Source organism: Myotis nattereri (genome assembly GCF_964212035.1).
Source record: "Myotis nattereri genome assembly, chromosome: 13".
Lineage (NCBI taxonomy): Eukaryota > Metazoa > Chordata > Mammalia > Chiroptera > Vespertilionidae > Myotis > Myotis nattereri.
The window spans coordinates 3,508,176-3,529,940 of NC_138088.1; the positions used below are offsets into that span (position 1 = coordinate 3,508,176).

The 21,765-nt window shown below is 58.8% G+C and overlaps 1 protein-coding gene across 2 annotated transcripts; it reads right to left on the minus strand.

The window, feature by feature from the left end:
- Positions 1-1,214: 1,214 nt before the first annotated feature.
- On the minus strand, positions 1,215-20,233 carry MMRN2 (multimerin 2; the record flags this gene model as incomplete). Of its 2 annotated transcripts, XM_081104824.1 has the most annotated exons (8): positions 1,215-2,438; positions 2,852-2,893; positions 4,887-6,596; positions 6,738-6,893; positions 7,850-7,930; positions 8,032-8,138; positions 8,219-8,347; positions 20,076-20,233. In XM_081104824.1, 8 exons carry the CDS (start codon positions 20,231-20,233, stop codon positions 2,053-2,055), a joined length of 2,769 nt encoding a protein of 922 aa, XP_080960950.1. In that variant the 3' UTR covers positions 1,215-2,052. The 2 variants fall into 2 exon arrangements, with proteins under 2 accessions (XP_080960950.1, XP_080960951.1); XM_081104825.1 differs by lacking the exon at positions 2,852-2,893.
- Between the last annotated feature and the right edge of the window lie 1,532 nt (positions 20,234-21,765).

Below are 21,765 nucleotides of genomic sequence, written 5' to 3' on the forward strand. Positions count from 1 at the left end.
TTTGCATGGGAAGCATCCCACCTAAAAGACCCATCGTTTCTCTAGCTTCCCCAGAAACTCATCCAAGCTGTGGGCAGTGCTTGCCAGGTAGCACTCCTATTTGTAACCTTGCTCTGGAGGACACATGCCCTTTATGGAGGATATCAACTCCCTCCCTGTTACTCAGCACAATACAGTTCCACTTATTCGTTGGCACAGCCTGACCGATAGCAACAGCGAGCGGCGAGAAGGCCCGCTGGTCTCCCAGCAGCCAGGGTGCCCTGGCACTGCCTCCTGTCTGTCAAGCGTGGCCCGTACACCAGCCTTTGGTCAGGAGTGGTCTTGGCAACAAAGACTGCACTGGATGCGAGGCCCTGGCCAGAGGGAAGAGCAGGCAGCGAGGGCTGAGCCAGATCCAGTAGGCTGACCAGCTCATACTACGGATGGAAAAAGTTCAAGAAAGATTGTGCTTTGGCCCACATCAAACCATCAGTGGCAGAGTGGCCCTTAGCACTGATGGCTTACACATGGGCACGCCCACCTCAGGGGTAAATACACTCGGAGGGAGCCTGCAGTGATGGCCCTGGAAAGCACGGGCTGGGGCCTCGGGAACCTGGACACCGGCCCCTCTCCGTCCTCATTCCCCAGCCCGGTTGATTTCCTTGCGGAGAAGAATATAGCCAACCAACACTCAACACCTACTGCCGAAACAAAACATTTCCCGACAATTAGACGACTGCTTTCTCAAGCCTGTTTGCTCTAGAACAGCGGTTCTCAACCTTCCTAATGCCGCGACCCTTTAATACAGTTCCTCATGCCGTGGGGACCCCCAACCATAAAATTATTTTCGTTGCTACTTCATAACTGTAATTTTGCTACTGTTATGAATCGTCATGTAAATATCTGATATGCAGGATGTATTTTCATTGTTACAAATTGAATATAATTAAAGCATAGTGATTAATCACAAAAACAATATGTAATTATATATGTGTTTTCCGATGGTCTTAGGCGACCCCTGTGAAAGGGTCGTTCGACCCCCAAAGGGGTCGTGACCCACAGGTTGAGAACCGCTGCTCTAGAATATGCAATTTTTTAAAAACCAAGAATAACTAACTCTGCTGGACTGTCTGATCCAATAATGTCAGTGCTCACTGTGAAGGCCTCTGTGTGTTTTAGGCAGAATTAACTGAACCTGGAGTAAGGTGTGTCCTAGAGTAATGGGAGTCACACTTACCGCAAACCGTTTTATTTTGCCCCACATTTCCACCCGCCACATCCTTCCCACCATCAGTTCACCGGGCAGAGCTTGCTGCTTGATTCCAAAGATGATGAAATTGAGGGAGACTTTTAGTCATCTTCCCTCCTCATCCCTCAGCTCCCTTCCTGATAGAGATGCTAATCAGAATGAGGGTGGTCAGGCGTGGGAGCGCGTGAAAGGGTGAAAGCTGCACACGTTAGCTCGCAGTTCGCACGTGGCCTTTGTCCGTGTGCGGCAGGAGAAAAGGGGGTGAAGTTAAAGTTACAGGTACATTCGAGGAAGGACTGAGACTACGGAAAAGATACTAATTGTGTTTCCTTCGCCTAATACTCGGCCAGTTTTCATTTCTGACTGACAGACCTCACCGGCTGGTCTTCTCCTGCCGGCAGTGACTGGAGCCTGGTTTCCCGGATTGTCCAAAATGCCACCTCTATTCTAGTTCCCAAATTCTCTCTGGGAAAGAATGCTTTTCTAGCAGGGACTAGAAACATGAGGAAGCCGGAGAAAGGTTAGTGTTGTACAGAGGTTCTCAACCACAAGGAGCAAAACAGCAGACACTGGAGAAGACGAGGGGCCAAGAGCTGGAGTCGAGCCACGCTGCCTCGGATGGAGGCCCACCAGGCCCAGCTTCCCGCCCAGCCCGGGCCGGCCCAGGAGCAGCATCCAGAGGGAGGCCATTGTCTTTGCGGGGTTCCAGGGAAGAGCTAGACCAACCTGGATGGTCTCCCGGCCACCTGGTCAGAGCCCAGGGCAAGGAGAGCTGGGCAAGGAGAGCTGGGCACGTCCCGGCGCAGGGTTGGCTGTGCCCGGGCTCAGGTCCTGAACAGCAGGAAGCCCCCGAAGGCGGTGCCAGGCGGGCTTCCCTGCCGCACGGAGCCCCGGGTCACCTCCACCCACACGCGCTCGCCCTTCCGCAGCTCGGCCAGAGCGAAGGCCGTGGCCGCGCCTCCACCCCGCTGCTCCTCAGCGGCACCGATGGGGGTCCGATGGTGACCTCCACATACCAGCTGCCCAGCGCCTGGCCCTGGGCCAAATTCAATGCTCACTGCAAAGAGGTAGACCCCGCGCTCAGGGGCTCGGAAGTAGCCATCTTCAGCGAAGTAGCTGCTGCCAGCGTTGATGTGAGCAGCGTCGAACTTCACTGTCTGCGGGGCAGCCATCCCTCCTGAGAAGCCGGCATAGAAGGCCACGGGGGAGCCTGGGGGCAGGAGGGACAGTGCTCAGTGACTCACTCCCTTGGATGGGACATTAAGCTCCGAGACCTGCCTTCCTCAGCTCAGTGATGATGCAGACAGGCCGCTCCCGCTGCCACACCTAACGCCCCAGGAGTGTCTCAGAGTGGGGTTAGCGGGCGACTCTTAGGGTTTCACTAGTTGAAAGAGGCTGTTGTCTCTACAGGCGTAACTCTGTACAGAGCACTTTCGTGTTCCATCCCTTCTCCCTTCCCACATCCTTGAGTCGTAGTCCCTCTGACTGAGAAAACTGAGTCTGGGGTGCTTGTCAGTGGCAGGCGAGGGCGGCAGCCCAGGCTCGGACTCCCACCAGCCGCCACCTACCAAGGCCGAGTGACCCCCAGGGAGAGAGACCCGCTCCTCAGGGAGGCAGACTCACTGGTGTGCTGACTCCGGGGCAGTGAGTGCTTGCTACCAGGACCTGGGGAGAGAAGGAAGGAGCAGGCGGGGCCAGGGATGAACCGCCCACTCAGGCCGGTCATCTGAATGTTTTCCAAAGGCTGGCAGGGCCCTGCTCACAGGTGGGAGACGCGCGGGCTCCAGAGGGCTCGGTCCAGGGCTGGGAGCCGTCCCGCAGCTCCTGGTCTCCGGAGTTGTTGCACTTGAAGAAGGAAGCATGATCCAGCCTCGGCAGGGTGAGTGCCACAGAGCTGGCGGGCTCGGGACGGGGGAGCCCTCTGCAGAGGGGGAAGGTGCCGGGGAAGGGCCAGCTGGCTGCCTGGCCGAGACGCTCCACAGGGCGGGGAGGGTGAGTCCCCTGGGGTCCAGCATGGCGCCGGCCCTGGTACTGATGCGGTCATGCTCCCTCAACATGTGTGCACGTCCCACCCCACCCCTGCCCCACTTCTCAGGGCATGAAACCAAGGCCTAAAGGAACAAGTGTGCAGTTATTTACTTAGGATTCAGAACCAGCTCTTGACTTTGGTCCAGCCACAGCCTGTGAATGACAGAACGTGGCTCTTCTCTAGTTCTGGAAGATTCCTGAGATTTAAAGCTCAGACTAGCGTTTCCATTTGTGTAAGATTGTGTCACCTCAGACCCGCTCTGCCCTGCAGTTCTCCCAGCTCCCAGGAGGTGGGGCGCCCGTCCGCCTAGAGACGGCGGGCCTGGGAGCCCTCTGCCGGTGCTTGGCCCCCCTGCACCGGGTCCCACCAGCTGGGCGGGGCTGCCGCGGGAGCCTCCAGCAGCCAGGGTGCCCACGTGCCCTCAGAGGGAGGAAGGGCGCTTCCTGGTTGGCGAGCAGGCGGCCTGAGAGTGGGCTTCCCTGTAGGTGCAAACTCAAGCCCTATGGCCTTCCTGCAACTCAAATAAGAGAAGTTTTCTTTTTAATTTTAAGGGAACTTTTTTAAACAAAATATTGTAGTGGTAAACTCAGACTCCTAAACCATCAGGCAGCTGAGGCCAGGCACCACTCACACGTGGACTCAAGATGGAAGCGTTAGTGCAGGTGGGCACAGTTCAGCCCTGAAAATGCCGGGAGACAGGAGGGCCCCGCTGGCTCTACTAAATGGTAAGCCTCGTGCTGTTTGGGAAATGGGTCTGTTTGTCTTCACAACAGCCTGTGATATGATTCTCCCATTTTACAGATGAAGAAACCGAGACAAATGGTGCTAGAGCCTGTGCCCTGTCACCGCCACCGGGGAGACACAGGTCTCTGGGGCCACAATGGAGGGAGCTGGCTTGGGGTGGGACCTTCGGCCAGGCCTCGGCCTCCCACGTGCCAGGCTACAGCAGGGTTCAGGCCGCCCGGAGGGTGGCCTTTGATCTAGCCCATGTCTGGGCGCGGGGGTAGCCAGAGCCCCAAGGCCAGCCTCTGGCAGGGGGCGGTCACCAGGGCCCCGCAGGGACCTGCCCCCCAGGCAAGGGCGCGGGCTCAGCGAGCAGCGCTCGGTTCAGGCTCCTCTGCCGTCACCGCGGGGAGCCTCGGCGTCAGGTAAGATGGCGGTGATAACGATTCCGTGTGACAAGCCCGGAAGGGCACTGCCGGGGCGCGCACGGGCAGGAAGGTGGGCCAACTGTTCGCAGAAGGAGCGCCTTTCGCGGTCCAGGCCTTCCCTAGTGGGGTGCGCCACGGCCAGTGACACCGCCCCACCCACGCCCTGGATGGAGACGCGTGGCGGGTGCGGCGCCTGAAGAGCTGGGCTGAGGCATGTGAGGTGTGGCCGCGAGGAAAGGACCCCTCCTTGCGCTACGGACAGAGGCCGCCAGGCGTGCGCCCCTCAAATGGAGGGGCTCTGCCGCCCACCGAGGGCTGGCTCTGGTGGCCCGTCCCTCCTAGGCCTCAGGCCGCTTCAGATGACCCTCCCTGACCAGAAGGCGGGCCGCGGGCAAAGCTGCGGGCAGCCACGCCCCACCCGCGTCTCCCTGGAGCCTCTGCGGGCGCAGCCTGGCGACAACCCGGGCCCAGGACTCACCTGGCTCCTGAGGCTCGGCTCCCGGGGCTCGTGGCACCGGCCCGTGGACGTCGGCATCGGCCAACGGTCTCACTTGCTTCTTGTCCCTCCGCCGGGAAGCGTCGAGGGCCTTCTGCTCCTTCCTCTCTTTCCTGCCCAGCATGGCCTGCAGCTTCCCCAGGTCTAGGCTGACGTTGGCTGCCACGAGCCCTTGGAAGTTCGCGAAGAGGCTGTGGAAGAGCTGCTGGTGCCGCTGCAGGCCGAGCCGGGCGGCGGCGACGGCCCCGTGCAGGCCCTGCAGGGAGCTGTTGAGGGCGGCGGCGCCCGAGGCCCCGGCCGCGCAGCACTGGCCCAGCCGCTGCACGTCGGCGCCCAGCCGCCGCAGCTCCCGGGCCGGCCCCGCCACCTCGCCCCCGGCCGCCCCCGCCTGCTCCAGGGCCGTCACCCTGGCGGCCAGCGCGGCCCAGCCGCGCGCCTGCTCGTGCAGCCCCAGGGCCGCGTCCTGCAGGCCGACGCGGATCTGCTCGTAGCTCAGGGCCAGCGGGCCCGGCGCCTCCTCGGCCACCACGTCCTCCCCGAAGAGCGCGGCCAGCAGGGCCTCGTGCCGCAGCGCGTCCGCCAGCAGCGCCGCGAAGGAGGCGCGCAGCTCGCCCGCCGCCCGGCGCAGCTCGCCCTCCGCCGCCCGCAGCTCCGCCGCCTGGCCGCTCAGCGCCCGCAGCTGCGTCCGGAGCCTCGCCCGGTCGGCGCCCGCCTGCTGGGCCTCCGCCCGCTGTTCCTCCAGCCCCCGCGACACGGCCGCCACGGCGTGCTCCAGGGCCCGCAGAGGGGAGCCGTCCCCCGGGCGCCGCAGGTCCAGGCTCCCGTGGGCGCCCTCCGGGTCGCGCATGGTGTTCCCCGGGCCCTCCTGGGCACCGTCCGGGCCCCCGGGGGGCTTCTGGCAGTTGCAGTCGGTGACGTACTTGGTGAGGTCGGCGAGGCCGCCCTGCAGGTGCTGGAGGGTGAGGTTGAGCTCCAGGAGCTGCCGGTCCGTGTCCACCTTGTTCTCCTCCGCGATGAGCGACTTCTCCATCAGGGCCACGCGCAGCTCCCGCAGCTCCTGCTGGGTTCCCCGCAGCTTCTCCACCTGCTGCTCCACCGCGCTGATCTGATCGAAGGTCTCGTCCGATTCGGAATACAACTCCTTGATCTCTTCCACGTGCCGGTCGAGGGTCGCCTGCATGTCCGCCAGGGTGCCCTGCAGCGCCTCTTCCCTGTGGCTGGTGTCCAGGTGCAGCGCCGAGAGGTTCCTCTGCAGCTGGCTCAGCCGGGCCTGCAGGCTCTCCGGCTCGGGCCGGGCTCCTGCTCCAGCCGCGGCTGCTGCCAGGCTGCTATTGGACAGGTGCTCCTGGGCCTTAAGGAGCCTCTTCAACTTGGTGTCCACGTCCGCCTGGACCTCGGAAAGCGAATGCTGCAGGGAGAGCTGCTGGGCGTGCAGGCGGTCCTCCACGTCCTGCTGCAGCTGGCCCACTCTCTGGCTGTTCTCCTGGACCTTGGTCTCGAACTTGGCTCCAAGCTCCTGGAAGTCAGCCCTGGGCACGGCGCTGTCCCGGACCATGCCGATGGCCTGTCGGTTGGCCTCCACATCAAGAGAGAGGTTTCTGACGGCCTCCAAGAGGCTGTGCAGGCTCTGGTTAAAGCCGCTCCAAACGGGGCTGAAAGGCAGCACCTGCTCCAAGGACTTGCTGGGAAACTCTGCAACAGACAGACATGTTCACACCAACCTGTTGAGCAGACCCCACCCCAGGCAGGGGCTGAAAGGAGGTCCTCTGCTCCCCGCCCACTCATCCCCTGGGCTGTAATCAGGTCCTCCTCAGCCTGGAGCCTGCCTCTTACCAAGCGCCTCCTCATGTGCCTCAGTCACTGCGGCTGTGAGGTTGCTTGCCGGGGCCGTCCCCGGGCCTGGGAGGCTGTCTGCCGGGTGGTGGTTGTCATTCTGGAGACCTCTCAGCAGGCGTTCCTGCCGCACCCTGATGTTGCTGGTCTCTGCAGCTGGTGGTTGGAGGACACGTGAGAAAGACGCACTGAGGGCTAACTGCCCGGGCAGACCATGGGGCATCGGGGTTGAGAACAGGGAGGAGTATGCTGATGGCCTCTGAGCGGCCGCTTAGAAGCCTTTAGTCCAGGGGCCCTCAAACTACGGCCTGCGGGCCACATGCAAATACAAATATTGTATTTGTTCCTGTTTTTTTTTTTTGTTTTTGTTTTGTTTTGTTTTGTTTTTTTACTTCAAAATAAGATATGTGCAGTGTGCATAGGAATTTGTTCATAGTTTTTTTAAAACTATAGTCCGGCCCTCCAACGGTCTGAGGGACAGTGAACTGGCCTCCTGTTTAAAAAGTTTGAGGACCCCTGCTTTAGTCCCAGAAGAGCAAACACATGGTAAGTGAGCCTTCACCCTGCCATCCACACCCACAGCAGACATGCCTAATCAATCTTGGTACATTTTCCTCCTCGGCGACGTGGGCATGGCCTCTCGACACTCTGCTAGAAGCCCTTGTCAATAGATAGGTGTTCGCCACATGATGAAACACATTCGCCACCCCAACCTTGGTCCAGCCTTGAAAGGCCCAACCACGGGGTCTCTTGATGGTTCTCCTACGCTGACTCGAGAACAGGGACAGCATGACTTCTTGTCCCTGACTGAGGGGCGGGGTGTGGGGAGGTTTCTTCCAGGCCACGGGGACCTGTGCAGTGCAGGGGCAAGGGAGGTGCCAGGCGAAGCTGTCCTTCCTAGAAAGGGTGTCAAGAACAGGGGTGATGTGCATAGCCAGCAGGCCTGGCCTCCTAGGTATGGAGTAGGGCAGTGCAGAGCCTCAGAGGGGCCCTGCTGGTTCTGGGGGCCGAGTTTTCCTGAGATGGCACTGCCTTATTGGAGGAGAAAGAGCCTGGCACACAGCTCTTCCTGTCTGCCTGCCCCTCCTGCACCTGCCAGGGAAGCCGCATACCAGGTTCCACGTCAGCCGGCCCGGCCCAGTGCTCCTGGAGGTCGTCACCCGGATCTGCGGGCTCAGGGGTCGCAGCAGGATCTGCAGGGAGGAGGCATCAGATATTGACCCCAAGTGGTCAGAGGAGCTGCATGACCTCCGGGGTCAGAGGTTGAGGTGGGAGGGGACACACGGAGCCCTACCATGGTGCTGGCAGTCAGAGCCAGCAAAGCCCGGGCAGCACCTCCAGGCCACGGAGGCCAGCACCTTCTGTTTGACCTGGTACACCGGCTTGTGGGCTATGCGGTACCTGGAGGGAGACAGCCACCTCAGCAACTCCAGGTGGGCCGCGCAGGAACTGGGCCAGTGGCCTCCCCCAGCCCCACTCACATGACTTTGACTCTCTGGCAGTCCGAAGCTCCCTGCAGGCATGGCTGCTGTGAGTGAATGAGGAATTTCTCCGTTTTGCAAGCAGCTACAAAGGTGACCAGCCTGGACTTCTGGTAGGGGCACCAGTTACTGGAAAAATCAAGCAAGAGGAGAGGGCTGCTGCCATGCCCGGGCACCCACCACCCTTCCTACGGTCAACAGGAAGCGCCAGTGCTGAGTGCCCCCCCAGTGCCATGACTGTGGGGTCCATTAACCGAGCTGGAGTGCTCGGCACTGCTCAGCCCTCAGCCCCCTAGTGAGAGCTCCAAAACCAACCCTTCCCCCCCACACCGGGCACCTGGCCCGCCACCTTAGGGAGCCTCCCCAAGGCCAGTACAGAGAGGCCTCAGCCCTCAAAAGTCATGCAGCAAAATGACCCACGGAGGCAGGGAGAACTCACTTTCTCCTGGTGCCAGGGCGCAGCAGGGCCCAGGGGCCTGAGGAGTCCTGAGTTTGAACTCACGCTGCCTGGTGTGGCCTTGAACAGGCACTTAGAGAGCTGCCATTTCCATTTCCCCAATGGAGATTGTAACCCCTCCTCCAAGGGCAGATGAGGATCGGTGCCTGGCACCTGCTCAGCGGACGCTGCAGACTGAGCCTCCGCATCACCACTCACAGCTTCCCTCGCCAGGGACCCGGCCGCAGGAAGGCCCTGGCTCCCTAGTCAGGCCCCATGATGGCTATTACGGAAATAGGCTTTCAATCCGGACTGAGGGATCCCCCCCACCCCTGAGTTCATGAATTTTGTGCACGGGGCCTCTAGTAGAAATCTAAGACTGCAGAGAGAGGACAGCTTCCCCCAGATTTGCATTAATATTAGTAGATTGGTGAGTGCTTATTGGAGCCAGTAAATTAGAAAAAGAAGCTATTAAAAAAGGGGGACAGCAAAACAACTCTTGGGCCCTGGCCCATGTTGCTAAGTGGTTAGAGCATCAGTCCATGGACCCAAGGGTTGAGGGTTCAATTCCCTGTCAAGGGCAAGTAGCTGGGTTGCAGGTTCATCCCCAGCCCCAGTTGGGACATGTTGGAAGCAACCAATCAATGTGTCTCTTTCACATGGATGTTCCTCTATTTCACCCTTCCTCACTTCCTTCCACTCTCTCTAAAAAGCAATGGAAAAAATATCCTCAGGTGAGGATTTACAAAAACAATAACAACAAAGAACACTCGGGAATTAAACATAACAGTAGAAATGCAGAAAAAATGTAATAAAAATGCTAGAGAGTAGCCATGGCCAGGTACTCAGCTGATTTGAGCATTGTCCTGTACACCAAAAAAGGTTGTAGGCATGATTCCCTGTCGGGGCACATACCTAAGTTAAGGGTTCGATCCCTGGTTGAGGCAAGTATGGGAGGCAACCAATGTTTCCCTCTCTCTCCCTCTCTCTCTAAAAATAAATAAAAACATATCCTCAGAATAAAATGTGTGTGTGTGTGTGTGTGTGTGTTGGAGGATAAAGTTAAAGAAATTTCCCTAAAAGAAGAGCAAAGAGAGAGATGCAAAGTAGAAGAAAAAGATTTAAAAAAATAAATAAAGAGGAGCAGTATTTGGAAATCCAACATCTAACCTGAAATCTAATCTAATAAAAGACAAATATGCAAATTGACTATACCTTCAGTACACCTTAAGCCACGCCAATCAGAGCGACTATATGCAAATTAACCCAACCAAAATGGCAGCCGGCAGCCATGGAGCTGGAGCGAGCAGGAGGCTTGGTTGCTCCAGTGATGGAGGAAGCCAAGCTTCTCTCCTGCCGTGGCTGGCTCTGAGCTCCACTGAAGGCAACAAAGTTTCAATTATAGAAGGTAAATAAATCCCAGAATTAAAAAAAGAAAAAGATAAAAAGGAGAGGCTGGGAGCTCCAGTCTCCAGGGGGCTTGGCCAGCCTGAAAATGGCCCTCAGCCCCTCACCCAGGCTGGCCAGGCACCCCAGTGGGAACCCCCAACCTGAAGGGGGTGTGACCAGCTGTATGCAGCCATCAGCCCCTCACCCAGGCTGGTCAGGCACCCCAGTGGGGACCCCCACCCTGAAAGGGGTGTGACCAGCCTGCAAACAGCCACCAGCCCCTCACCCAGGCTGGCCAGGCACCCCAGTGGGAACCCCCACCCTGAAGGGGGTGTGACCAGTTGTAAGCATCCATCAGCCCCTCACCCAGGCTGGTCAGGCACCCCAGTGGGGACCCCCAACCTGAAGGGGGTGTGACCAGCCTGTAAACAGCCATCAGCCCCTCACCCAGGCACCCCAGCGGGACCCCCACCCTGATCCAGGACACCCTTCAGGGCAAACCAGCCGGCCCCCACCCATGCACCAGGCCTCTATCCTATATAATAAAAGGGTAATATGCAAACTGACCCTAACAGCAGAAAGACTGGGAATGACTGGTCACTATGACACACACTGACCACCAGGGGGAAGATGGTCAATGCAGGAGCTTCCCCCTGGTGGTCAGTGTGCTCCCACAGCGGGAGCTCTGCTCAGCCAGAAGCCAGGCTGATGGCTGCCAGCACAGCGGTGGTGGTGGGAGCCTCTCCCACTGCCTCAGCAGTGCTAAGGATGTCCAACTGCAGCTTAGGCCTGCTCCCCGCTGGCAAGTGGACATCCCCCAAGGGCTGCTGGGCTGCCAGAGGGATGTCTGACTGCCAGCTTAGGCCCAATCCCCTGGGGAGTGGGCCTAAGCCAGCAGGTGGTTATCCCCCGAGGGGTCCCAGACTGTGAGAGGGCACTGGCTGGGTTGAGGGATTCTGCCCCTCCCCCCCTCCCAGTGCACAAATTTTTGTGCACTGGGCCTCTAGTATATATATATTTCAGAAGTGAAGGACTTGAATCTTCAGATTTAAAGAGCCCCACCAACCCACAATACAATAAAAACAAACTCACATCAAAGCAAAGCACATCATCATGATATTTTAGAACACTTTCCAGAGATGAAACCAAGACACACACACACACACACACACACATACACACACACACACACACCGTTAGTTAGAATGGCCTCTACCCTCTCAGCAGCAATCCTGGAAATGAGCAGAGTGGAGAACTAACTGCCTTCAAAATACTGAAGGAACATTATCTCCAGTTTAGAATCCAATATCCAGCCTGACTGTTGGTAAGGAGGCAGAATAAAGACTCTTTCTTTCTTTTAATACTCACCTCAAGACACGCTTGGGGGTGGGGGGACGTTGATGGTTGCCTCCCACCCCGGGGATCAAATCTGCAATCCAGGTATGCGCCCTGACCCAGAATCAACCGCAACCTTTCTGTGCGAGGACGACGCTCAACCCAGGGAGCTACCCACTCGTGCGGGCGGGCATTTTCAACGCGCCAGGTTTCCAAACCCTTTCCTCCCGGCCCCTCTCATCAGGGAGCTGCTAGAGCCTGGTTCTCAGTCTCACCACCCCATCGTCCCATCAGACCATCGGGTGGCGCTTTAAAAATTAGAGCCTCAGGCCCTGCTGCAGGCCGTTAAGTGCGATTCTGGGGTTGGGCACCGTCTGTAAAGCTCTCTGGGCCCCTTGAAGGCCCTGCCCAAGCTAAGTACCTCTGTGCCAGAAAATGCCACTGAATGAGAGAAAGGGAGAGGGGAGCCACCGGTGGACTAGCGAGAAGCTGCACTCACCCCTCCCAGGACCAACCAGGGCTACAAATAAGTCATAGAACAAAGGACTAACCAGGGGTCCTCAAACTACGGCCCGCGGGCCACATGCAAATACAAATATTGTATTTGTTCCTGTTTTGTTTTTTTACTTCAAACTAAGATATGTGCAGTGTGCATAGGAATTTGTTCATAGGTTTTTTTAACTATAGTCCGGCCCTCCAACGGTCTGAGGGACAGTGAACCGGCCCCCTGTTTAAAAAGTTTGGGGACCCCTGGGAAGCAGTGGGGACTGGCCGGTGGCGCTCACAGCCCAGCGTTTACAAAGACGCCATGGAGGCTGGTAGGAAGCGGGGGACGTGGACAGGCCCCCCCCACGCCCACGTGCGGCAGCTGGGAACCTGGAGGGACATCTGAGCTGCAAAGGTTCCCTTGAGGAGTGAGGTTTCCACCCCACACTGGGCTCTGCAGCCCGGAGCACCAGGGCCAGGACCCGGGCCAGCGGACATCTGGCGGTGAACATCAGCCGCGCTCCATCCACCAGTGCCCTCTTAAAGGGCCAGTGCACAAAATGTCCCTGTTGGCCACTTCCCCTGGGCTCTGGCCGAGGAAAGGCGGCGAGGAGCAGACGGCATCCCACTGGGACAGGCTGAGTGGTGCGGCTGTGGGGGCGGGGGCACCGCCACCAGGGCCTGTGCTGAGTCCCTCTCCCACAGCCCGCAGATGCCATCTTTCCGGGCAGCACTCCCCGCACAGGGCAGCCGCCTGCGGGAAGGCACTGGCCCACCCTCCGACCCCCGACCCCCGTGGCCCTGCCCTGTGAGCTCGCCCCTGGGGAGGAGTCTGCAGCAGGCCCAGCCTGGGTCCATGGTGCAGACTTTCTCGGAGGCTCTTGAGGGGTCCGGGCAGATTTGGGGTGTGGCTCTGGGGTGAGGGCCGTTTTCCTCTCATGCGCCCACCTGGCACCCCTGTTCTTGTGCAGAGCCCTCCCTCCACGCGGTCAAATCTTCCAAATCTTCGTCGGTGGCAGCCCGAGGAGCTCTGCTGGCCTCCCCCGCCGGCTCCCTGAGTCCCCGCCCGCCATAAACTGTGGGTCATTTTGGGGCTGCAAACGGGTGTCCCAGGACTGGTCACAGGCAGCCTCTGCCATTGCCCTGCACTGGAGTCCCTCTCAAGAGGCCAGAACCAACACCCCACCCGTGGGGGGCTTCAAACCACATCACATCACCAGCCCATGTCCCCCCAACTCGCTCCGCAGGGGGCACACCCGGAGGGAAATCTCAGCGGCAGGGGGATGCACGTCACGGCTCAGCCCCACACAGCGGCTCATGCACTGGGAGGGGCCGATCCTCAGAGTCAGCCAGCCTGAGGGTCAGCCCTGCCCACGGATGGCCAACCGCAATCAAGACAACTACACAGGAGGGTCCACAGAGCCCACCCAGGGCTTTCTTGGGACACCCAGCTCAGGCGACCTGGGAGACGGCGCCACTGCGCCCCACAAGGCCTACTGCAAAGGCCGCCATGCCAAGACTGCGTGGTTGGACCTAATGGGTAGCTGCTAAGTGAAAGAAGCCAGTCAGAGAAAGACAGTACCATATGATTTCACGTATCTGTGGGATCCAAAAACAAAATAAATAACAACCAAAATTGAAACAGACTCATAGATGCAGAGAACAGACTCCTGGTTGCCAGAGGGAGGGGGTTGGGGGACTGGGTGAAAAAGGCGAGGGGATTAAGAAGGACAGATTGGTAGTTGCACAATAGTCCTGGGATGTAAAGCACAGCTCAGGGAACACAGTCACTAGCACTGTAATAAGTACGTGTGGTGCCAGGCGGGTACTTGAAACATCGGGGGGAACACTTTGGGAAGTATATGATTGTCTGTCTGCTACGCTGCACACCTGAAAGTAATACAAAATTATACTGAATGTGAACTATAATTGAAAAATGAAATTTAAAAAAAATTTTATTCTTAACCCAAGGATATGTTTATTGATTTGAGAGAGAGGAAGGGAGAGAGAGAGAGAAACGTTGATTGATTGCCTCCCATATGCACCCTGCCGGGGATCGAACCCTAACTGAGAATTGAACTCATAACCTGTTGGTGTACTGGACAACACTCGAACCAACTGAACCACTGAGCCAGGGCAAAACTTAAAAAAAAATTTTTAATTGAATTTTAGGACTCCTCGATTTTTCAAAATATTATGTGTTTAAAAAACTGGACTGTGGTTCTAACTGGTTTGGCTCCGTGGATAGAGCGTTGGCCCTTGGATTGAAAGGTCCTGAATGTCCTGGGTTTGATTCCGGTCAAGGGCATGTACCTTGGTTGCAGGCTCGATCCCCAGTAGGGGGCGTGCAGAAGGCAGCTGATCAATGTTTCTCTCTCATTGATGTTTCTAACTCTCCCTCTCCCTTCCTCTCTGTAAAAATCAATAAAAAAATGTATATTTTAAAAAGAAAAAAATGGATTGTAGATTGTGATAATTCAGAAAATCTTGCTGATTTGTTACTAAAGTGAGAACTATCATTTGCAAAATAAATGTAGGGAGCTAAGAAGAAGAAGAAAGAAAAACCATTAGAGAAGAAAGGGGAAAGCACCAAACTAGGAAACAGGAGTTCCAGCAGGGAGGCCCAGGGCAGGGGTGAGGCCACCCAGACGGAGCACAGCTGCAGCTGACAGCGGCGTCCGGGGGACTGCCCCTTTATGGCCCGCTGGGATAGCGGGAGTCGAACCTACAGTTTGCTGAGATAGTCGGGAGCCCCAAATTTTAAAAATAAAATTTAAAAATAAAATTTAAAAAAAGAGATAGTCGGAAGCTCCACACCAAGGAGGCCAGGTGACTCCTGTTGTGAGCAGCTGGCTGAGGGTATGGAATGTGACAGAAACACAGCAAAGTCACCCTGGCTGGTTTGGCTCCGTGGGTAGAGCGTCGGCCTGCGAACTGAACTGTAAGGGTCCCAGGTTCGATTCCAGTCAAGGGCACATGCCTGGGTTGCAGGCTCGATCCCCAATAGGGGGCGTGCAGAAGGCAGCTGATCAATGATTTTCTCTCATCATTGATGTTTCTCTCTCTCTCCCTTCCTCTCTGAAATCAATAAAAAATATTAAAAAAAACAAAAAAACACAGCAAAGTAGCAAAAGGAAAAAGGCAATTGCTTCCTCTAGGGAAAACCAAAAATTCACGGGGTGGGGATACACAGTTTTTTTCAAGTGTCAGCTCTAAGTCGCATATGCAGTCATGTGACTATAAACACTCAGTGACAGCATGGGAAGAGGCTAGATAGGGAGTAGGTACCGTGCGTGCGTGCCCTTGCGTGTCACCCGGGCACGTTGGGGTTGGGGTATGGAGTAGGAAAGCGAGCCGAATCACAGATAATACTACGTCCCAAGAAGTGGCCACAGGAACATGCTAGAGGTCCAGAGGCAAACGCCAAAGAGCCACCTAAAGGGCCGAAGCCACCGTCTTTGAGGACCAGAGGGGCCTGGGCTCCAGACGATCTCAGCAAACTGTAGACGGCTTGACTCTACCCCAGCGGGCCATAAAGGGGCAGTCAGTACATACTGGTATTTACACAAGAGGACGAATGCGGTGCAGGGCACGGTGCGAAATGAAAGTGCAGGCCAACAGCAGAGGTGCGCCCGGTGTGGGCTCCTCTTGTGCCCAGGCTGTGCAGGCTGCTTGGGTCAGATGCCCAGGAAGCTGCCCCCGATTTGAAGCAGAGAACGTCCATGCAGCACTGAAACGGTGGCCCGGGAAGGTGCTGGCAGTCAGCTGGCACACACTGTTCCAAGGACCAGAAACGCGGGCCCGCTCTGGGCCCCATGGAAATTCCTGGAACGTAGGCTCAGCCCTAGAGAAAGTATTTCTCGGAACCAGTGGTTTTCAAAAGAGAGAGCCCTCCCCCCACCCCGCCCCCCCCCCGCCTCCCATGTATTTGGCCTCTGGAGACATTTATGGTTGTCACAGCTGCGAGGGTGGGGGTGCTAATGGCATCTGGTGGGTGGAGGCCAAGAACGCTGCTCCCACCCACAGTGCACGGCCCAGCCTGCGCCACAGAGAATCACAGTCCCGAACGCACCAGCCCAAGGTGGGGAACAACGTTCACTCCTCGCACCCCTCTGAGCTGTCGGCAGGTCCAGGCCTGGGTCCCGGGTGCCAGATCCGGTCCAGCCACTGGGCGTGATCAGGACTTTCCACCCAGAGCTCCGGAACTGGCAGCAGTGGCGCCACCCTTCCGCTGGGACTTTCTCTCCGACCTGCCGCTATTCTCCTGCCCACGCCCCCACCCTGGCAGCCCTCCCCTGGCACAGCGCAGGCTGCTGGCCCAGAGGCCCTGGGAACATTCCTGACCTTTGCTTTGGTTTCCTCCAGCTCTTGGCAGCTTCTCGCTGGCCCTCTGAGCACCCCCAAGCCCAGCTCGTTGAGGTGCCCATTGTTCTCCCTGCCTCTTGGTCTCGGGCCTGTGCCCTCTGCACCCTCCTCGCCAAGGGTCCACGGAGAGGCCTAGAGAGGAGTGCGGGGTTCCGCCCGCCGTGGTGGGACTGCCCTGACCTGATGCCCAGTCCCAGGCAGGAGAGCGGTGGCTGAGTCCTTAGAGCTTCTAATGGGAGCTCGGTGGCCTGCCCCTCCCCCGCCTGTTCTTAGGGTGACATTTGAACAAGCCGCCCCCCCCCCCCACACACACACACACATACAAACACTGGTTCTGGAAAGATGGAGAAAATTCGCACTGCTGGCCCCTCGGGGGCAGAGAGCAGGCTGTGGGGAAGGCAGAGAGCCTCTCCCAGGGCAGGGGCCTAGCCTCCTGAATTATGGATGTGCTGCAGCCACCGCCCTGGAGTAAGTGCCTCTTAACCAGCCAGTGGAAGCCGCCCCAGCGCCTGAAGCCTTCCCGGGAAGAAGGCGTGCTCTCAGCAGCCTTGCTCTGGGAGGCCTGATCAACTAGGAAGGTGACCCCCCAGGGGCGAGTCTGCAAGGCTTTGTCTCTGAGCTAGAAAGAGGCCTTGGCAGAGGAGCCTGAGCCCATGGCATCTGCCCAGAGCCCAGGCTTCTCTGCCCAGGACTCTGACCACTGGGGCTCTTCCTTGTCTGTGTCCAGGGCCCTGGGCCTCAAGCAGCAGGACCGGGTGCAGGGGGTACAGTCGCAAGCCTGGGCTCCATCCTGATCCTGTGTGACTCCCAGTGAAATGCATGACTGCTCAGGTCCAGCTGCAAAAATCACAGATGCTCCATGAGCGAGGGGTCAGGCTGCTGCTGGGGCTGGGCCAGACCGAAGGCTGGGAGGGGCAGGTCTTCACTCCCCGCTCCCAGGAGGTGGGGAGGGGGAGAGCTAGGAAGAGGTCACCTGGGGTCTGCAGCCCAGCAGATGTGGGCCCAGCTCTGACCTATCTCTTAGGAGCAGGTGGCTCTGGATCCTCCGCCACCCCCCCCCCCGCTCCCCCCCCACCCCAAACCTCACAACATGTGAAGTGGAGAGAATAGTGGCGGCTGCAGGGCTGTCACAACCATGTGGCTATGGGGAACCTGGTCTGGGGCTCAGCTGTCCCCTTGCAGGCTCAGCCCTTCCTCTGAGGACCTCACATGACCACCTGCCCCCCCACCACCATCAAGGCCAAGGAGCAAGAAGAGCCTCTTCTCTCACGGAGGCCAACACCCAGGTGGCTGGCTCACCCAGCCCTGCTCCTTGGGGTCCCCAGGGAACTGGGAAGCACCAACCACATCCCCCTCCTCCCCAGGACCTGCACGGGGTACCAAGCTGTTCTGTGGACAAAAATGGGACACGTACTAAACCTGACAAGCTCGGGGAAGGCCGGCTACAAACTCAGAGACGGAAGTGACCACCCAGGAGGGTCTGAGCATGAACCTTCACGGGGTACTTCATCCAGGCCCCCAGCTTCCCTGCCAGAGGCCAGTGTCCACCTCAGGCCTGTCTTTTTGCTCTAAGACACATTCCTTTGGAATGTCAGGGCCCCCTCCTTTTCCTGACCCCTCAGGGCACCCCCACACCAGAGCACAGACCACAGAGCCGCTCATTGTCATCTTGTTCCCCCACCTGCTCTAGGCGCTGTAAGTGTGAATGTGTAAGCCCTTGCCCACCAGCGTGAAAGCAGTGTCTGCTGTGCTTTCCCCAGGCCCAGGGGTTTCCGCTGGGCTTTCTCCCGCCCCCTAATCTACCGCCAGTGGGTTTCATATGACCCACCGGCTTCCATTCTCCTGTACAGAGCAAGCTGCAAGCTGGCATTCTCCGGAGCGTTTTCTCAATGTGTTAAGGTTTTCCTTCCTGGCTATTGTCAGGTCGGCTCAAACTCATCATAATTCTCTACACGTTGACATGTTCAACCTTCTTGGGAAGGGTATTTTCTGGGTCTGGCCCAGGGCCTGGCCCCGGGGCTCGCACCCCGGCATGAGGGGCAAACGCGGGGCAGGAGCCTGGCCCTGGCAGCAGGCAGGCCGGCCTGGGCACCCTGCCTGAGCGCAGGAGGCCCGCCCGTTCCTGGTTCCTGCCGAGGAGGGGGGTTGCGGCCCTCCCCTCCCAGGAGCAGGGGAAGCACTGGCGGAGGAAGCTGTGCAGCGTTTCCTTCCTTTCTCACCAGCCCCTGCGGAGGCCTTGAGGACCTGGGCTTGGCGGTGGGAACCGCAGCTTTGGGTTGTGGGAAGGAGACCCCCCAGGCCTGCGGGGACCCCCAGGAGCCACTTAGGACAGGGCTGGGACCCTGCTTGGGAATTCCCGGCCGAGGTACCCTGTGCGCACCCACTCGCTCTCTGCACACACCCGGGCCACCCACACAATGGCTGAGCGAGCCCCGCAAGACAGCCCTGAGCAGCCCAGAGCCGCCGCCCCCTCCCCCCCCCCAGCCCTGGGACTAAGGGAGTGCCGACCCTCTCACAGCCCCGGGCAGGGGAAGAAGAGGAGCGTCTCCTACTTCCTCCCATCCAGGAGACCTTCATGCTCCCTTTCATCAAAGGAGATGGGCACGGAGCTGATGGCTTTGGGGCTTGGGCTCCCCAAGCGTCCCCTGTGCCTCCCAGACCTGAGCAGACCTGGGGGCAGAACAGGAATGGGGCCTCGCGGGTCCATCTTGGGGCCAGCCCTTCCCTCCTGAGGGTCAGTGTGCACTCGCTTACTCTCACCCTCCGGCCTCTTCCTAATGAAATTTGCGTTTGGGAACGTGTCCAGTAAACGCATTGACCTTGAAGAGTCAGGGCTGTGCCGGCGTCCCAGGCAGACCCATTCTGAAGTCAGACAGCCAGATGGCAGGCTGGGGAGGTGTGAGTTGGGCCTTCTCACTCTCCAAATCCATGTAGATCCTTCAATCAGGTTGGGGGGCTGCCAGTGGGGGAGTAGGCACAACTGAGGGCCAGGGCTGCCTGTAAGCACCCCGGAACCAGAGCATGAACTTGAGAATCCGACTCAGGTCCTGGCTCAGGCTCTCCTGAGCTGTGTGATCTTGGGCCAGCTGCTCAGCCTCTCTGAGCCTCAGGTGCCTCCTCTGAAACGGGTGCTGTTGGGAGGATGAACTGAGATAACACTTGGCAAGGTGCCCGGCCAGCCAGCAGCACCTGGTGCGGACGGTGGGGCACCCTCGGAAGAACCCACGGACCTGGTCCCTCACCCAGCGGGAGGATCCCTGGCCCTGGATAAGTAAAACGCTGGCAAACAGTGTCCTGGTCCAGTGGTGAGACCACTGGGCCATCCCCAGGGGCCACGCCTTCCGCTCTGCAGATGCAGCGGGCACCTTTGGGATCGCTCGTTCTCAGAGCCAGGCCGACACCCTGCCATCCCTGCACTCAGATCAAAATCCATCCCCAGGAGTGTCTGTCCTTCATGGCTTACAGCCAGCCTCACCTCAGCTCAGCTTTCGGAACTGACTTACTTTGAAGAACAGGAGCCACTGCCAGGCCAGCTAGAAAATTCGGAACCACAGCCCCTCAGCACCCCATGCTGGCCGGTTGATGGCAAGGAGTGCTCCAGGCTTTCCCAGCCCTCAGGCCCATTCCCTGCCACAGGTCAGACAGGGAATTTCCTGGGGTGCCCAGTCCAGGCACGGGGGTCGGGGGTGGCCTCTTGAAGGGGATCCTGGCACCTCATGCAGCCTCACAACTGCCCAGCCTATAGATCACATTAGCCCATTTCACAGGTGAGTCACTGAGGTCCAGAGAGCCCCGCTCTGGCTGAGCTGGGCCCAGGGCCTCCCCCAAGCCCAGGCTCCTCCTTACCGTCGGTCGCTGCCGATGTCCTCAGCCTCTGACATCCAGGCCCCAGGCAGCCGGGGGCTGTGTGGGTCAGAGAACTTGGGACCAGGGGCCTGGGCCGAGGCCCCCAGCAGCCCCCAGCCCAGAGCCCCCCCGAGGCTGAGCAGCAGTGTCAGGATCATCTTGGCAGTGGGCAGGCTCAGCCGTTGCCGGTGATTCCAGAAACTGCTTCAAGTGAAGGCTCAGAAGGAAGAGAAGGCTGGGACAACAAAGAAAGGAAGTGGCCTAGGCCGGCCCACCGGTGCATCTGGTCCAGCCACACACACACACACACACACACTCCCCACCCCCTGCCAGAGGCAGTCAACAGCCCAGCTGGTTCCCGGCCTGAGAGGGCTTGTGTCAGGGACCCTGAGGTTTGGGAGGCCCATGCGTGGTAGACAGTTATAGACAGGAGCAGAGCAAGGACGATGGGCCAGGGACAGGTCACCAGGCGGGAACCCTGGGTGCCAGCAAAGGACAAATGCAGGGGGACTCGCCCCAGGGTGACCTGTCCTCCCCTGGCATGCGGTGACCTGTCCTCGCTGGAGGTAACACCCAGGTCTGGGTGGTCTCGGTTGTGTTTCAGCTCCAGGCCCAGAGCAAAATCAGACAAGTGACAGCAAGGCTGCCCTCAGGACCAGCTTGATAGCGACCCGTCAGCGGAGACCTAGGCTGAAAGGACACGTCTGGAAAGCTGCTGGATCTTCCATTGAGACATTCCCCCTTGAGACCTTCCCCTGGAACCTTTCCTAAAATCTCACCCTTAGAGCCCCTCGGATGGAGGGCCCAGCGCCTCTCCCTCGCTCCTGGGAGCAGCGAGAGCCTTTCCCCTCTTCTTCCTCCCCCTCTTCGCCTCTGCCTTCCTCACTCCCAAGCTCCAAGGGCCCTTCCGTTGCCTCTATAACTCATTTCTTAAGCCCATTTCGTCTACGAATTACTTCTTCCACCTCTGTGATTTTATAAATAAATGTCCTCTTGTAGTTTGGGTCTTGGCTCTGAATTCTTTCCTAGCCCAAACTCAAGTACCGAGGTTGCCAAACCCAGGTCCCATCGGACCCGACCTGGTGCCATTCCTGCTGCACAAGGAGGTGTCCCCACTCGCCAGGTCCCATGGAGCCAGGAGAGCACAGGTCGAGGTGGGGCTACTAGAGGCCGTTGGTGACTTCACCCCTGCTCAGCGCCTGTCACCCTGGGGAGCCAGCAGGTGGGGAGAGGCTCTGAGGGCCACAGTGTGTCACCAGAGGCCAGAGCATGGGCAAGCCTTCGTGGCCCCATCCCAGCGCCTCCACGTAACTGTGCACAGCAGGATGGGGCTCCCTGTGAGTGGCTGGGCAGCCCCGGCCGGTCTGGAAGGTTGGCCACTCTTGCCTGACAGGCCTACCTCGGTGCTGGGGGCACAGGCTCCTTCCTCATGGCCCAGATGTCACAGACACAGCAGCCCCGGCCTGGGGGCACCTGGCCAGAGTGGCCCTGCGGGGTTAGGGCCACGAGGGAATGAAAGGCAGTGATGGCTAAGGATGCATCCAGACGGCTGCAGCCCCTGGGGAAGGCAGGGCAGGAAAGGAGGTGAAGCCAGCAGGACCCAGGGGACCTGGACCCTGCTGCCAGCCTCTACTCTCCCTCCCTTCCTCCCTCCCGCCCTCGTACTCTCCCTCCCTCCCGCCCGCCCGCC